The sequence below is a fragment of the Pseudophryne corroboree genome, chromosome 4, assembly GCF_028390025.1.
Source record: "Pseudophryne corroboree isolate aPseCor3 chromosome 4, aPseCor3.hap2, whole genome shotgun sequence".
Lineage (NCBI taxonomy): Eukaryota > Metazoa > Chordata > Amphibia > Anura > Myobatrachidae > Pseudophryne > Pseudophryne corroboree.
Window position 1 is genome coordinate 433925768 of NC_086447.1, and position 18837 is coordinate 433944604.

General features: G+C 45.6%; 1 protein-coding gene across 5 annotated transcripts in view; it reads right to left on the reverse strand.

Annotated features, from left to right (window-relative positions):
• Window positions 1-18837, reverse strand: part of IBTK (inhibitor of Bruton tyrosine kinase) — a 325853-nt gene that overhangs the window by 290923 nt on the left and 16093 nt on the right. For all 5 annotated transcript variants that reach the window (XR_010176005.1, XM_063916884.1, XM_063916885.1 and 2 more), the window contains 2 exons: window positions 15649-15773; window positions 1275-1385 (listed from right to left, as the gene is read on the reverse strand). Coding sequence is in view for 4 of the 5 variants with exons in the window: in XM_063916884.1 (XP_063772954.1) it covers window positions 1275-1385; window positions 15649-15773 (236 nt within the window). In the remaining variant the exon portion in view is untranslated. The remainder of the gene's footprint in view (window positions 1-1274; window positions 1386-15648; window positions 15774-18837) is intronic.

The following is an 18837-nucleotide window of genomic DNA, read 5'->3' on the forward strand; positions in this document are numbered from 1 at the left end:
ACATGGTGCTCAGTTCACAGATAGTGGTTACCCTAGGCTGTTTTAGCGGCACCCTACTAAAACAGCGTGCCTGCTGCCTCCGCGTGAATAGATGCCGTGCACGTGTTCACATTAAAAGGAGAGTTTGGGGTAAGCCCAGCACCTACACGCTCCCATCAGTGACGCCGATGGCTGGGGCACGCCCCCATGAATGACGTCGAGAGTGCCAGATCATCCTCAATAGTGGCGACCACAGGGCATCCCGACTGCCGGGATCATCCCCACTAAAAAGATGGTCAGGTTCTCCAAAAGATAAGTAGTTTAAGTTGTATGCCAATACACTGCAACAAGAAAGTGCCAATAACAGGATCAAACTTAGGCTGGGTACACACTGGAGTGACAGGCCTTCATTCTGACATAGGGACGAATGCACTTGAGCGGTGATCTGCCCGTACACACTAGAGCGAGTAAATGAAGGACGGAACAATCAATATCTACTTGCTGCATGCACTTAAAACAGATTAAGAGTAAGGAAAATGAGGCCCTGCTAGATAAAACAGAATTATATAAAGATTTTGCAACCAAGGTCCTACTGAAACTCTGAGTCATGTCTAGCAAGAAGTGTTCCCTTATATTACAGTTTTGAAGCACGATGAACAATGTACATTCCGAAAGGACAATCAATTCCATTTTAAAAATTATATAAAATCACAAAGAACAGAATCATCATAGATCAATATCTGCCCATTATGACTGTTCAGTACCACATGCAGAATATAACCTAACATAGGTGGTCATTCAGAGTTGTTCGCTCGCTAGCAATTTTTAGCAGCCGTGCAAACGCTATGCCGCCGCCCTCTGGGAGTGTATTTTAGTTTAGCAGAAGTGCGAATGAAAGGATCGCAGAGCGGCAACAACAAAAAAAATTGTGCAGTTTCAGAGTAGCTTCAGACCTACTCAGCGCTTGCGATGACTTCAGACTCTTCAGTTCCTGTTTTGACGTCACAAACATGCCCTGCGTTCACCCAGCCCCGCCTGCGTTTTTCCGAACACTCCCTGAAAACGGTCAGTTGACACCCAGAAACGTCCACTTCATGTCAATCACTCTGTGGCCAGCAGTGCGACTGAAAAGCTTCGCTAGACTTTGTGTGAAACTACATCGGCCGTTGTGAAAGTACGTTACGCATGCGCAGAAGTGCCGTTTTTTTTTGCATCATCGCTGCGTAGCGAACATTTTCAGCTAGCGATCAACTCGGAATGCCCCCATAGTACAGTGAGTCACAGTGCAGACATACCAGGCATGTGAGTTCATCGCCATGACCAAGCCGCCCCCCCTGTCCATGACCACAAGTGTACATCTGGCCTTTCTGAGAAAGGAATACTGAATGAAATTTACACAGCACCACCTAGGGAGAATGGAAAACAGGTGTCAATTAGTTTACATAATGGAATTATTAAATGGAAGCATGCCTTTATGTTACTTCACAAATCACTCCAGAGGGGAGTGATGAATTATGGGAGCATGGCATAAATGAAACAAATCAGTAAATTAATACCATAGAATGAATAACCTATATACAGTAGCAGCGAGGGCTGCCATCAGGAATTGTGGGGATTGACAAGAGACAGGGCCCCTCCGCTCAAAAAAGATTCTTCCGGACTGCTCCGCCCCTATGTGATGTCATACATTGTGATATTACATATAGGTTAAGTGTTCGAGACCTACAGGAACAGTTCACAGAGAGTTTATGTACAGTTGAAGGCTTGTTTTAATAAGTCCTCCCTGTGCATCAGCCCGCTGTTGTTTTTACAGATTGGTGCAGCTCTCCAGGTATTGGTGATAGGAGCCAGGGGTGGGCCCCCTCTCTCTGTAAGGGGCCAGGACACCAGTCCCCACAGTCCCCCCATGATGGCTGCCCTGGTAGCAGCAATAAAAATGGTACAATTACTTACTGTACAGAGATTCTCCAGACAAAATAAATATTGTCCATTCCCCTTTTATATATATACCATAATTATATGACTATAATAATTTTCACATACATTTGTACAATCATAGCATAATTTTTAATCTTTTCTTTTTTAAGCTCTTCCTTTCTGTAGCACTGCATTTAGTGTATATGAAATGATCATTAAAAAATACCACATAATGCTGTAGCTGTTACATAATAGCAATATTTTATTAATAATGGCAATACATTACCAACAATGCACAACAATTTACATTTAAACTGTTATGCGTTGATGTTAATGTACTGCCAGTATTACTAAATATTGTTATTACTGTATGTTGTTACTCAGTTACAGCATGATCTGGTATTTTTTATTAATCATTTAACATACGCTGAATGCAGCGATGTTAAATATTTTTTTCCAGCTTTTGGTTATCGGTTGTCATCCTATTAAAAGCAGCTTGGTTCAGTTCTCATATTCATCACTTTGAATATCTCCTAGCTCAGTGCCTTAGGGGTGATTTTGTTTCTTCTGGCAAAACGTATGGCTGCCAGTCACACACAAACGCCAACAGCTCTCAATATGATATGCGAGGATTCAGAAGGGAGAGAGGAAAAGGTGTATTTTACAGTGCATAAAGAGTTTATAGTGGAATTTGAAAGCAACTCTGCTAACCACATCGTGGGGCATATACATCAACGCTTGGAGACAGAAAGTGGAGAGAGATAAAGTACCGGCCAATCAGCTTCTGTCTGTCACTTTACAGGATGTGTTTGAAAAATGACAGGAGTTGATTTGATGGTAGTTTCCACTTTATCTCTCTTCAAGTGTTGATGTAAACACCCGTGTTTTAGCCGTTTTTAAGGGTGTTTGAACTCGAATGGTATCGGGTGCATTTTACTGCAACTTTTTGAATCCTGATATGGTCATTTACTAAGCTGCCGAGTTTGCAACATTCGTCTTTTCCGATGTCGATGTGATTCGTAATGTCAGGCAGTGTTTTACGGGAGTGATGAGTAAAACACTGCCTGACAAAACACAAGGAATCCCGGCCGGATCTGTGAGATCCGTGCAGGGCTTCATTGTGCACCTTTAAAAAAAAAATTAAAGTGTTAAAAATCAAGAAAAAAATTCCATGGGGTCCCCCCTCCTAAGCACAACCAGCCTCGGGCTCTTTGAGCCGGTCCTGGTTGCAAAAATATGGGGGGGAAATTGACAGGGGTTCCCCCATATTTTAACAGCCAGCAGCGGGCTCTGCGCCTGGTCCTGGTTAAAAAAATACGGGGGACAAAAAGCGTAGGGGTCCCCTGTATTTTTAACACCAGCACCGGGCTCCACTAGTCAGGGAGATAATGCCACAGCCGGGGGACACTTTTCTATAGGTCCCTGCGGCCCTGGCATTAAATCACTAACTAGTCACCCCTGGCCGGGGTACCCTGGAGGAGTGGGGACACCTTAAATCAAGGGGTCCCCCCCCCCTCCAGCCTCCCAAGGGCCAGGGGTGAAGCCCGAGGCTGTCCCCCCCCCACCCAAGGGCTGCGGATGGGGGGCTGATAGCCATGTGTAAAAATAAGAATATTGTTTTTTGTAGCAGTACTACAAGTCCCAGCAAGCCTCCCCCGCAAGCTGGTACTTGGAGAACCACAAGTACCAGCATGCAGTGGAAAAACGGGCCCGCTGGTACCTGTAGTACTACTACAAAAAAAAATACCCAAATAAAAACAGAACTCACACACCTTGAAAGTAAAACTTTATTACATACATGCACACCTACATTCACACATACTTACCTATGTTCACACGAGGGTCGGTCCACTTCTCCAAGTAGAATCCATGGGGTACCTGAAAATAAAATTATACTCACAAAAATCCAGTGTAGATCGGTCCTCTTCTGAGCTTGTAATCCACGTACTTGGCAAAAAAACAAACCGAAAAACCCGAACCACGCACTGAAAGGGGTCCCATGACTGCCGAGACCCCCCGTGACTCCTGTCACAGAGGGTCCCTTCAGCCAATCAGGGAGCGCCACGTCGTGGCACTCTCCTGATTGCCTGTGCGCTCCTGAGCTGTCAGTCAGGCTGCGCACGGCAGAGATACAATGTAGCGCATAGGCGCTACATTGTATCCAATGGTGGGAACTTTGCGGTCAGCGGTGAGGTTACTCGCGGTCAACCGCTGACCGCAAAGTTCCCACCATTGGATACAATGGAGCGCCTATGCGCTACATTGTATCTTCAGTGCGCAGCCTCAATCACACTACAGGAGCGCACAGCCAATCAGGAGAGTGCCACGACGTGGCGCTCCCTGATTGGCTGAAGGGACCCTCTTTGACAGGAGTCAGGGGGGGGTCCCAGCAGTCGGGGAAAGGGGTCCCATGTGTAAACATGGGACCCCTTTCAGTGCGTAGTTCGGCTTTTTCGGTTTGTTTTTTTGCCAAGTACGTGGATTACAAAGAGGACAGAAGCTACCCTGGATTTTGTGAGTATAATTTTTTTCTCAGGTACCCCGTGGAGTCTACATGGAGAAGTGGACCGAGCCTCGTGTGAACATAGGTAAGTATGTATGTATGTATGTAGGTGTGCATGTATGTAATAAAGTTTTACTGTCACGGTGTGCGAGTCCTGTTTTTTGTTGGGTATTTTTTTTGTATTAGTACTACAGGTACCAGCGAACCCGTTTTTCCCCCGCATGCTGGTACTTGTGGTTCTCCAAGTACCAGCTTGCGGGGGAGGCTTGCTGAGACTTGTAGTATTGCTACAAAAAACAATATTCTATTTTTTTCACAAGGCTATCAGTCCCCCATCCGCTGCCCTTGGATGGGGGGGGGGGGGGACGGGACAGCCTCGGGCTTCACCCCTGGCCCTTGGGTGGCTGGAGGGGGGGGACCCCTTGATTTAAGGGGTTCCCACTCCTCCAGGGTACCCCAGCCAGGGGTGACTAGTTAGTGATTTAATGCCAGGGCCGCAGGGACCAAGATAAGTGTCCCCCGGCTGTGGCATTATCTCTCTGACTAGTGGAGCCCGGTGCTGGTTCCAAAAATACGGGGGACCCCTACGCTTTTTGTCCCCCATATTTTTGGCACCAGGACCAGGCGCAGAGCCCGGTGCTGGTTGATCAAATATGGGGGAACCCCTGTCATTTTTTCCCCCATATTTTTTCAACCAGGACCGGCTCAAAGAGCCCGAGGCTGGTTATGCTTAGGAGGGGGGACCCCACGCAAAAAATGTTCCCAGTTTTTACAGTAAACAGACCCTTTCCCATAGATAACCATGCACAGATCTCACTGATCCGTGCATGGTTATCCAAACTCGACTGGAAAAAGCAGGTCTATTTTTTTGCTGCTTTTTTTAACGATTCGCAAGAAAATACACCCGCACTTGAGCACTCAGAAACTAACACCCAAATACGAATGAATAGTGAATACCCGTGTTGTATGAAATAACAGCCGCGTTTGACCGATGGTCTATTCATTCGTATTTCTGAACTTTGCCAATCAAACCATTACGAATAGCCCAAACACTGCCGAGATTTGTGCTTAGTAAATTCCCGTGTTGGGACTTAGAAAAAAAAACACAAATCGGACAAACTCGGATTTTTTGTAAATATTGGCCCATGTGTTTTGTGACAGATTACCAGCATCGTCCTATGATACAGTGCAGAAAAATAAACTGTAGCAGCAGTCAGAAAAAAACAAATCAAGTAAAATGGGAATTACACTATCAATCTTTTTCTTATAGCCTGCCCCAATGATTTAAGTCACAAAAAAAAACTCATGGAGTTACTGCTTTAATTCTAGCACTCCAATGAAAAATATATATATACTGTAATACAATACATAGTCACAGCATGGTAATTTATTATTATTACCAGTTATTTATATAGCGCACACATATTCTGCAGCGCTTTACAGAGAGTATTTGGATATTCACATCAGTCCCTGCCCCAGTGGAGCTTACAATCTATATTCCCTACCACACAAACACACACACACATTCACGCTAATGTTAATTTGTAGGGGGCCAATTAACCTACCAGTATATTTTTGGATTGTGGGAGGAAACCGGAGTACCCGGAGGAAACCCACACATGCACAGGGGGAATATACAAACTCCACACAGTTTGGGCCATGGTGGGAATCAAACCCATGACCTCAGCGCTGTGAGGCAGTAATGCTAACCATTACACCGTCTATGCTGCCAATTTGAACGGGAACCGGTCAGGATCCCGATGGTCGTGATGCCGGCTGTCAAAATACCGACACCGGGATCCTGACACCATAAAAGAAGACCAGGGCAGTAATCCCGAATGAGATCAGAATCCCACCGCCGTAATCCTGACACCTAGAATCCCGATCGTTACACTCCCGGCACTAAGGACAAGTACACCGCGGGGGCTGGGGTGAGGGGGTTTACGTTTAGACTGTGGGGGAGGGTTAGGGTTAGGCTGCAGGAAGGGGGGTTAGGGTTAGGCTGTGGGAATGGGGGGGGGGGGGGGTAGGGGTAGGCACCCCCAGGGAAGGGTAGGGTTAGACTGAGGGGGTGAGGGGGGGGCTGGGGTTAGGCCGCGGACGGGAGGTTGGTGGGTTAGGGGGTCACTGGAGGAACATGTAATTCTGCAAGGCAGGATGTTCTGTACAGGGGCAAGTATCTATGATGAAAATAGTATTATATATATATATATATATATATATATATATATATATATATATACACACACACACACACACACACACACACAGAGTGTATATTTATATTGGGAGAAGATCACTGGCATAGTGGTGGAAGGCAGGTATATTTGCCCGAGGTTTCTTGCCTGTGTGTTTTAAAAGCTCAGTAATATTGTGATGGTTCTGCTGAGAGGGTTTGGTAAGAACCAGATTCAGGTCCTGGGTAAGGAGGCCAAGCCCGAGCCATTTTTTCAATCCCGGGTATCGGGACTGAAAAATGGTCACTCCCGAGATTCCCAAGATTGGCTTTCAACTGTGTCCGGCCCTTCCCCTGCGCCCCACCCCGCCTCTCCCCACCTGCCCCGCAGACATAAACTTACAAACCTGCATAGCCGGACGGCGGGTGAGTGCAGAGGGAGCCGGCTGCACGCGGTGAGTGCAGAGGGAGCCGGGAGGAGGCGGCGGGTGAGTGCAGGTAGAGCCGGCAGGTGAAGACCTTCCAGCTCTGCAGTTGCTGACAGCGCAGCGTGACCTCACAGTCACAGGTCACGCTACGCAGGGGAAGCCGGGAGGAGGAAGCCGGGCAGCGTCTGAGTGTCCTGAGGATGCTCAATGCTGATACCTCAATCCCCAGGATTGGAGCTTCCAATCCCGGGACTGAATCCCGCCCGTTTTTGTGTCTAAATCCCGGGATCCTGACGATCCCGGAATTGGCCTCCCTAGTCCTAGGGTTGGATGTGAGAAGAGAGAGTGGCTTCTCCATCCACTTAGGCCCACTTTGGGTCTTTGGGCTTTTAGCCTCACGGAAGGCTTATTAGGGCTTTCAGCTGTATGGGTGTGTTAAAAAGGCTGTCAAGCCTGATCATTTCTCTCTCACACTACTTGGGGAAAAGGAGAGACTATGAAGTCTCTGTGAGAGAAATCTGCTCTTGGAATCCAGTGAGCTGTGTCTGGTAAAAACTTCTTGTATTGTTTTTTAGGGAGTTGGGATTATCCTGTGTAGTCAAGGTGCATATACAGTTGCAGAGAAAATGAGTGACGTCGCTCATTTTCCCCCTTCCTGAGCAACGTTGTTCATTTTCTCGGCCAGTGTGTATGCCGCCAGTGACGATCGACCACAGGTTGGCAACGATCATCTCCGTCGGCAGTGCATGCATGCTCGATCTGGACTGTTGTCCAGGAGCTGCATGCACGGCCGGTCGCTACGTGATGTCACTGAGCAATATGAACGCTCATATCGCTCAGTGTGTACGAGCGGCCGCCAACCGCTAGAACCGTGAGGGGAAACACTAAACGACATTGGTGTATGAACCGTCAGTGCTGAACGGCAAGGCATTTATTTTGATGTTTATTTCTATTTTTGTACACAATGAAACTGGTTGAGGCACGTGCACCAAACCAACAGACTTGAGTAATCTCTCAGCTGCTGCTTCCTGCCTTCTAACCACTGATCCTGTTACATATATATATATATATATATATATATACTGTATATAGATATATACACACACATATATAGATATATATATATACACACACCAATCTATACATGACACAACTTGAAAATAAATATATCTTCCCTAAATATGGTTCGAGGATCCGGTTCTATAAACGTTTTATAGATGACGTGTACACACTTTGGATAGGTACTAAGGCCTTATTTACTGAGATGGTTGAGAGGATCAGTCATCTCGAAAGCCCTATTAAATTCACCTATGAATTTTCTGATGATTCAATTAACTTTCTGGATGTTACGATTTGCATTCAGGATGGTAAACTCGACATCCTTGTTCAGGAAAATAACAGACAGGAATATGACTTTGCTAGCAAGCAGTTTTCATCCACCGGCCCTCAAAGACAATTTGCCAGTATCCCAACTCCTTAGGGTGGTACGCATTAACATGGACGAAACACAGAGAGAACAACTCGGGGAAATGATATCTAGATTTAGGGACCGTGGATATACTCCAACCGTATTACGGAAATGTCTGCAGAAAGCCAGGAGGATCTTTGTTGATGACAATGTGAAAACATTCTCGAATGAACAGCGGATGATTTATTCTACGAAATATGACAACTATTCGCAATTCACCCAGAGGTCATTACATAAACATTGGCATATTCTAGCGTCAGACTCATCATTACCCGTCTCTCATTTGCGACCACCTACGATGGCCTAAAATAAGGGTGCGAAAACAAATGCTTATGAGACCTGCTATCACTCCGGAAGCAGGTCTGACCACTGTTCACATTATGCGTTGTAAACCCGGGAGTTTCTCATGTGTATAACCTGCAGATCTATGCTGGTGGGTCATTCGTTTCCCCATCCACATTCTGGAAAGAATATTAAAATTAAGTACCACCTCCACTGTACATTGGATCATGTGATATATCTTTTGACATGTCCATGTGGACTCTATTACGTTGGCTTGACCTCTCAATGTTTTAGGGACCTCATGGTCAACCATAGAACCACGATACAAGCGGCCTTATAAACGGGCATTACTGACAAACCAGTTTCCCAACACTACCTCCTGAATGGACATCAGGTTGCTAACCTTAAATGTATGCTGATCGACTGGGTTCCTCCCCAACCATTGGGTGGTGATCGACTTCTTACCTTAAAGAGGTGTAAAAGTTTTTGGATATCATCTTTGGACACTGTGGCCCCTAGGGGCCTTAATGAATATAACACAATGAACATTTTTATTTAAATTTGTGCAATTTGGGAGTGAGAGTCTTGTGATTATGTATGCATTATTGAGTACCTATGTATATTATCGGTATTCACCTGTGGATGTATAGGCATAGTAATATATACATACATGCAAGTTCTGTTTCTCTAAAAAATATCTGTCATCCTTTTGATGCAAATGGAACTAAGGATGCCTCCATTTAAGTGTATTCTAGCTTGTTCCTCTGTTTTGTATCTTTTTTTATTCTGATTTTTATTTCTATTACAGCTCTGTCTTTCCCTGTATATCACTGGCATTGTGTTGCCTAATTACCAGAGTCTTTAGGATCTCTTGGGCCCCATGTAAACTTGTATAGACTTATACCAGTATAATATTAGCGTAATTTCCTGTTTCTATATGATAATAGTCCGCCAGGGTACTAGGTATTCTTCCCAGCATGATACCCTCTGGCTTATGTTGTTATGGTGTGTCCTCGGTGCATTCCAGGGGCTGTGTTGCTGGAGCGCAAGCCGCAGCTAGTCCGATCAGATGGTCGGGTCACGTGTGTGTGTTCCGGGACTTCCTATGCCTGGAATGGTATCCAGTCTCTAGGTCGACCACACTTAGGTTGGCAAAGTCAAGGTTGACCTCTATTGGCCGACAGTAACTAGATTGATAGGGTTTCAAGGTCGACATGAGTTTTTCACAATTATTTCTTTTTTCTTTTGTTCTTTTTATTTATTTAATGATCCACATGGACTACGACTGGAATAGTAACCTGTGCCGAGCGCAGCCATGCGAGGGGACACGGTGCACTAATTGGGGTTCCCGGTCACTGTATGGAGAAAATGACACAACCCCCCCCCCCCCCCCCCCACAAAAACTCATGTCGACCTTTTGACCTGTCGACCTAGAACATGTCGACCTAGTTACTGTCAACCAATAGTGATCGACCTAGACACTGTCGACCTAAGTGTGGTCGACCTTCCATACCACACCCGCCTGGAACGCATGCCACTTCGCCATCAGTGGTTTACTGTTGCATTTGTGCTGGCGAGTGCCTGGGCTGATTGCTTATAGATTGTTGGGCAGTGTTTTCCATGGCCGATATTGTGGAATTTGGTGCCCTTTGGCGTTGTGTTGTGGGATCCACATTATGACCCTTTGTGTATGGCACTTCCGGTTTAGATGCTATATTAAGACCTGGCTAGGGAGTCAGTTCAGCGTGGCTCCCCCTTTGATGAGCGTGATGGTGTTTTGACTCCTGTAAGTAACTTGTGACTTACTATGTTTTCCTGAAAGGTGGTTCACTATAACAGTTGATTTTAGTGTTATCCTTTGTTGTTACAGTATGGTGAATAGCATATACTGCATATTGTGAAGACGCTCAGGTGTTTTGGGATGTCCATGATTGAGTAACTCTTTTACTGATGGAGTTTGTTCTGCATAACATTATACAAATACTTTAATCTTCTTCTGATGTGTTCACAGTGTCGTGTTTGTCTAATTACTAAGGATGTTTGACTCATGTCACATGGAGCTGCTTAATGATCACCTGTGAGTAGAAGCGTGTTACCTCTGATAATGTTATTATGTGGGTTACTATTTCATCTGTGTGCCTCTGGGTACTCTCTAACACACTCTGTTAGTGGTGATCTATATTTGGTTAGCATCACGGTATTATTTAATGTTAATACCTCCTTGGACTAGGTTTACCGGGACGCTCTGATTGGAGAATATTTTATGTGGTACTATTGATTGATCCGGTATCTGGTGGACACTGATAGCTGAAAGTCTAAAGCACTTATGAGCATGTGGACATTTGCTGAATTGCTTATTTAGTTAGGTTTACATGTGGGCCTGTTTCAGACAATGTCAATCAAAATTTAAAAATAGACTGTCGGGTTTGGCCTGACATTGAATACTGACCTGTCTGATCCATTCGGTCGGAAAGGATCCGACAGGTATTGAATACATCCTCAAGTCTGTTTTCTCTTTTTTACTTTATCCTTATACTGTACATCTATATACCTTTTTCATAAAGATGTATCTTACACAGATGTGATATAGGCTTGTCTTGAAAAAGATTCAGTACCTGAATCGAAACGTCGACTGTTAAGAGCCATGAATGTACATGAATAAAATTTTGTTGAACTATTTGAATCATATTGTGATTGGAGAGTGCCCCGCCACACTTCTGGAACCAAATATAATTTTATATATATATAAGTCCAAAAGGGTGGCACTCACACGTTGTACGGACGTGTTTGATTTACAAGGCTTATGAGTGCCGCCCATTTGGACTTTCTATGCATTTTCGGCTACCTACGGGAACCGACTAATGGGAGGGCACCAACGCAGGACACATATACCTAGACGAGGAGTGCCGGCTTTTTGCATTCGTGCAGAGGCCCACCGGCGCACAGGTAACTAGGGAAATTTTCAAACTAAACTGGATATAAATATCATCAGACTATTAACCACTGAACTGGAGGTTTTTTTCCTTCTCCATAAACCGCTCCAAAAATGTTGGGGGGTTTTTTATGAGTGATTTAGGGGAAGAGCATCTTTTTAAAGTTCTCCACAAAGTTTCTCTTAGATATTTTTTTAAATAAATAATTTTGATATATTAAACATTACATTTAAATTAAAAAAAAAAAAACAATCGGAACATCGGTCGCCATCGGAGGACATCGGTAAACGTCGCTACTGGTATCGGTAAGTGTGGGGGGAGATATGGGGTGAGAATGAGGTGACGGTGGACTCCCTGATTACTGCTGACCACAGTGATTGGGTCAGGGGGAGGGGGGTGCAGAGCCGCGGCTGTGTGTTTTGTTTTCAATCACATCTGATGCCAGAAGCAAGGGGTGAAGCTGGGCTGCCTGCCCGATCGCTGCTGGCTGCAATGATCGGGACAGAGGAAGGAGGAAGGAGGAGGGAGGGAGGGCAGAGCTGTGCAGCCCACTGATGCCCAATCACTGTGCACGCAGTGATCAGGACAGAGAGAGGGAAGGAGGGATGTTTTTCGCCGGGTGGGGGGTTACTGCAGGGCTGCCCGATCAGCACTTATCGGGATACACTGCCACGGAAAGGAAAGGAGAGATGACAGGTCCCGCTAAGTGGGCATTTCTGATGAGACCATGTCAAGGAAAGCCCAGCCCGGTGTGGTCGCATCTGATGCGACCATGCCATGCAAGTGGTTAAAAAACGTGAGTGGCTGCTCTTACCCAGGGATATGTGATGGTAGTGCACATACATATAATTTTTTCGAGAGTCGAGGAGAAATGAGCACCTGATAGTGTAGATTAGGTCATATCATATCATACTCTTTATTCTGGCGAGTGTAGAGTGCTAGTGAATCGTAATGTGAAATAAAATAAGACTTTTTCTGCTTTTCTTCTGTCACATGATCAATCATAGAATTCAACATATAGAGGAAAAAAAGAAATAAAAAAACTTAAGTGTGCACTGCTATAGAAAATTGTACTGTATGAAGAACCATTAAAATCTTTAAAATTCCATAACCACCCGTTAGTATTATTAATTTCCTAAACAGGTATCATTACCAGAGGTTGGTAGGTTTTTGTAAATAGGTTCAATATTTATTTGACACAGTAACATTAAAACAAATATTAGGTAGCACATGTACAAGAAACATAAAAATAAGCGCGTATCTGTCCATGGGATAATCTCAGGCACAGCTGTGCAGTCCCGACGCGTTTCATTTTGCAGAGAGACTTCCCCATTATTATTTCATATCACGATGCACTTGCAGTCTACACTCACTAGAATGGGCCCTACACACATACCGATCCGCCGCCGAGCTGCAAGAAGGCGGATACTGCCGAAGGGCGACCCGGCGGCGGGAGGTGTCGGGGGGAGTGAAGTTTCTTCACTCCCCCCGTCACCCGGCTCTGTAGCACTGCACGCTAATATGGACAATCTCGTACATATTGGCCTGCATGCATAAGCGACGGGGCACCAACGATTAACAAGCATTTTTATTCGACAAGTCGGGGAATTCGACTTGTCGAATAGTACATGAATCGGCGGTATAGCTGCCAATTCACATACTTTTGGAGGGAAACGGGGCCAAATTCGACAGGATTTGGCCCCGTTTTCCGACCATCTCAGTCTGACATAAAAAAAATGTGGGACTGAGATGAGGGACTGTGGAGGAGAGGGGGGAGAGCAGCGCCGGAGGAGACTGTAGCGTCCACCCGGCTCCAGCAAGCGAGGTCCCGCTTGCTGGAGGCGGGTGGACGCTGCAGTGAGCGGCGGCTGTGACATCCTCCGACTACGCTGCCAGCTGCTGTAGCACTGCGCTCCCGGCTCTCCCCCGTCTCTGCTCTCACCCTGTGCCCGCGGCTCTCCCATCTCCTCCGGCACTGCTCTCCCCCTGTACCCCCACCGTCTCCTCCGGCGCTGCTCTCCCCGTGCTCCCACCGTCTACTCCGACGCTGCTCTCCCCCTAAGCTCCCACCGTCTCCTCCGGCGCTGCTCTCCCCCTGTGCTCCCACCGTCTCCTCCGGCGCTGCTCTCCCCCTGTGCTCCCACCGTCTCCTCCGGCGCTGCTCTCCCCCTCTGCCCGCATCTCAATTCGATTTTTTTTAAAAGTTGAATTGAGATTGCTTTGAATAGCCCAGGTCGGATCCATTCCGACAAATGAATGTCGGAATGGATCCGACTTCAATTGAATATACCCCTATAGATTTACACTAAAAAGGTCTACAGTCAAAAGGTTTAGCTACTAATGGTAGACATGCATTATGTCGACAGGGTCAAAAGGTTGACATGTAAAAGGTAGACAATTCAAAAGGTCGACATGACAATGGAAGACACAAGTTTTTTCCAAATTTTTCACACCTAACTATCCACGTTTGAGAATAGTAACATGTGCCAAGTGCTGCAGTAGTGGAGCGAGGCACCTTGCTCAAAGCATGGCGAGCAAAGCGAGCCATAGGTAACGCGGTACACTAATGGGGCTTGCTTGTGGCAGAAAAGTTACAAAACCTCCCCGAAAAAATAAAATAAAAATGGTGTCTACCTTTTTTTGTGTAGACCATTTGCATGTCGACCTTTTGACCCTGTCGACATTTCCTACTGTCTATCTATTCTATGTCGAACTTTTGACCCTGTCGACCTAATGCATGTCTAATGAGGTACTTTGCCATCTGGAAATAACCCTAGGGAATTAATATTTGGAAGACTGGAGCACTAGTGTCAGGATGCCGAGACCTGATGGGTTCCTTATTAAGTGAAAGGGAATGAGGCAGGGCCTAACCTCCCTGGTTGTTTTGCTGAAGACAGTGATATATGATTTTTGTTTACCTTGTACCTGAACAACCTGAATCCAAAGCCCGGCACTCTGTCACCGTCACCGCAGCCGCTCTCTGGACTTCACAGGAGAGGCGCGCGCTGCGCTCTACTCCCCTTCCATCCCTCATACAGGAGGAACAGCATCGGCGGCAGTAGAAGAAGCCAGCAAGGGTTAGCACTGTGTGGGGCACTGTATCGAACACTGCGGGGGGGGGGGCATTATTTGTGTATCTGGCACTGCTGGGGCATTATTTGTGTATCTAGCACTACATGGGGGGGGATTACTTGTAGTTGTGAGGCCACACCCACTTTCGCAGGAACGCACGCGGATTGGGGGGAGGGGGTAGCTCCTTCAGAGGTTTTATTTTCCGAAAGTAGCTCACACCCCATTTAAGGTTGGAGACCACTGCTTTAAGTGCTTAATCACCTTCAGTTTGCCACTGGTGCTAAGATGGGAAAGTAATGTCTGGCACTGGAGAAAACTTGATTGATTCAGAGCTCTTTACGGTAGGGCAAGGTAGAGTGTAACGAATATAGCATGTAATAGAACTGGCTATACATCCTGTGCTATCAGGTGTTATATAAACACACTGCCAAGCGGGCAGGTTTAAAACTGATCTCTGCTACTCTCTCTGCAGCTGCACTCAGGCTATGTAAGGGATATCCCAGTGGGTGCAAGCAAGTAACAAGTCCATCACCACTTAAATTTGTGAAGAACCATCATGAGTTACAATAAAAGAACCATCATAACTTACCATAAAGCAACAATATTTTGCATTTAAAAAATCCTAGCATTAAAAGGACACCATTTTTAATATGTAAAACAGGGCCAAAACTAGGGGGTGATACGTGCCCCAGGTGCCAGATGTGAGGGATCGCTGAGGCGGTCACAGACAAAAAGCGAGAAATCCTAGATGAGTATAAAGCATGCACTGATGGTGGTAGAAATCCTAGTTTATCTAGGAGTTTGTCTTCTTTCAAAACCTACAAAATGCAAGCCTCCTGAATCACAAATAGGCGCACATGATAATGTTGGTGTACCGGTAGCAGCTTTACCTGTTTGATATATATGCCAGAACGAGGGAACATGTCCACCAATTCAGGATGATGCTTGCTCTGTTGGCTGCCATGCCCCAAGGTGAAATTTATATTATTTCCCCAAGTATACAGTTCAGTGGGGTCTAAAGCAAATACAAGAAAAAATAAACAAACAACTTAAAAAAACAGGTATTAGGAGTATTTCTAGCACATATATAGAGCACTTCTGTTAAAGCTTGCAACATACAGTGACAACGTCATTCTCATCTGGTGTAGTGACATCTAGTAGATAAGAAAACACAATACACATGTACTAAAAAAGGCAATTGATTTATCTGAAGTAAATATATGTGCACCACCTTTATAGGAGTAGTATAATGACATTCACAGGAAAACAAAAGGTATTACCTTCCCATATTTTTGGGAGACATGAATTGAAACGTATATGCATTGAAATCACAGCTTATATAAAAAAAGGAATCCTGCTTTCTTCAAAATATATTAATAGTAAGTCTCATTTCCACACTTGAAAGAAAACACCACATAAATTATAGGATGTATTTAAATACAACTATTAAAATGCTAAAACAAATAGTAAAATATTACATTTTTACATGCCAGTTGCCTAAGGTACATTTGTGTGCAAAGCAATTTAATTATTACATTTCCATCAAAGTCTGCAGAGTAGGTTGAGCATCTTTAATTAAATCTTTCAATCCTGCACTAAGAAGGAACTTTCCTTAATTGGATGCTGCATTTAGCATAGTGGTGAGAAGAACTGTAGTTTCAGTGCCACTTATTGGATACCTGGTTAAATGGCATCTTCCTGGGAAGGAAATGTAAAACCTATTATGTATTCTGTGGGGTGGTCTTCTGTATGCCAGCGGCCGGGCTCCCGCCGACCAGCATACCGGCGCCGGAATCCCGACCCCCGGCATACCGACATCTTTTCTCCCTCTTGGGGGTCCACGACCCCCCTGGAGGGAGAATAGATAACGTAGTGCGCGTAGCGCACCACCGTGCCCGCAGCGTGGCGAGCGCAGCGAGCCCACATGGGGCTCATTTGCGCTCGCCCAGCTGTCGGTATGCCGGCGGTCAGGATTCCGGCGCCGGTATGCTGGTCGCCGGGAGCCCGGCCGCCGGCAAACCATACTACACCCATTCTGTGGGTTACTAAGTGCTTCTGAACCTGTTTATGCCCAGAATTTAAATGGGCAATGATTTTACCAGCAAAACAAGGTTAGTAAAATCATTACCATTAGTAAATGCAGTAATGGTTAGCATTACTGCCTCACAGCACTGAGTTTGATTCCCACCATGGCCCTAACTGTGTTGAGTTTGTATATTCTCCCCGTGCTTACATGGGTTTCCTCCGGGTACTCCGGTTTTCTCCTACAATTCAAAAATATACTGGTAGGTTAATTGACTCCCAATAAAAAAAAAATTAACCCCAGTGTACAAGTGTGTACATGTACATGTGTTTAGGGCAGACTAGAAGTGGTTGTCCGCCATCATCACATTCTATGGGGGATATTCAATTGTTTGAAAAGTCAGTTGGGATCTAATAGGCAGGAAAAAACAGACACCCAACTGATTTTTCAAACATTTGAATTCCCGCCTATGTTTCTATGTTAAATAATCCCATGTGACTATTAAAATTTCCTTTGTGCCCCTAAAAGTGAGCAGTGAATTGCAATTTTAGGTAATTATCTGTATGTACCAGGAAACTCTCAATCTGGAATTTATACTTTGAAATCTCAGTTCCCTGGAAAAACTCCTCCAGGCCAGCAGTAGTATATAATATGATTAATACTACACAATATACAAGGTAAGGGACAGAGCGGAGGTGCTACACATGCCCAGTGGTGGCAGCCTATGATACCAAGGCTGCTGTGCGTGTGTGTATCTGAGTGCTCAATCCACGTACTATACCAGAGAGAAGCTGCCAGCAATAAGACAGGCGACTTAACATGAGGTGGGAGAAAATAAGAATTTACTCACCGGTAATTCTATTTCTCGTAGTCCGTAGTGGATGCTGGGAACTCCGTAAGGACCATGGGGAATAGACGGGCTCCGCAGGAGACTGGGCACTCTAAAGAAAGATTTAGGACTATCTGGTGTGCACTGGCTCCTCCCCCTATGACCCTCCTCCAAGCCTCAGTTAGGACACTGTGCCCGGAAGAGCTGACACAATAAGGAAGGATTTTGAATCCCGGGTAAGACTCATACCAGCCACACCAATCACACCGTATAACTCGTGATAGGAACCCCGGTTAACAGTATGATAACAGTGGAGCCTCTGAATAGATGGCTCGCACAACAACCCGATTTTTGTAACAATAACTATTTACAAGTATTGCAGACAATCCGCACTTGGGATGGGCGCCCAGCATCCACTACGGACTACGAGAAATAGAATTACCAGTGAGTAAATTCTTATTTTCTCTGACGTCCTAGTGGATGCTGGGAACTCCGTAAGGACCATGGGGATTATACCAAAGCTCCCAAACGGGCGGGAGAGTGTGGATGACTCTGCAGCACCGAATGAGAGAACTCCAGGTCCTCCTCAGTCAGGGTATCAAATTTATAAAATTTAGCAAACGTGTTTGCCCCTGACCAAGTAGCAGCTCGGCAAAGTTGTAAAGCCGAGACCCCTCGGGCAGCTGCCCAAGATGAGCCCACCTTCCTCGTGGAATAGGCCTTAACAGATTTAGGCTGCGGAAGTCCCACCGCAGAATGCGCCAGCTGAATAGTGCTACAAATCCAGCGCGCGATAGTCTGCTTAGAAGCAGGAGCACCTAGCTTGTTGGGTGCATAGAGAATAAACAGCGAGTCAGTTTTCCTGACTCCAGCCGTCCTAGAAACATAAAGTTTCAGGGCCCTGACTACGTCCATTAACTTGGAATCCTCCAAATCCCTAGTAGCCGCAGGCACCACAATAGGTTGGTTCAAGTGAAAAGCCGATACCACCTTCGGGAGAAACTGAGGACGAGTCCTCAACTCTTCCCTATCCATATGGAAAATCAGATAAGGGCTTGTACAGGACAAAGCCGCCAATTCTGACACACATCTGGCCGAAGCCAGAGCCAACAGCATAACCACTTTCCACGTGAGATATTTCAAATCCACCGTCTTAAGTGGCTCAAACCAATGTGATTCCAGGAACTCCAGAACCACATTGAGATCCCAAGGTGCCACTGGGGCACA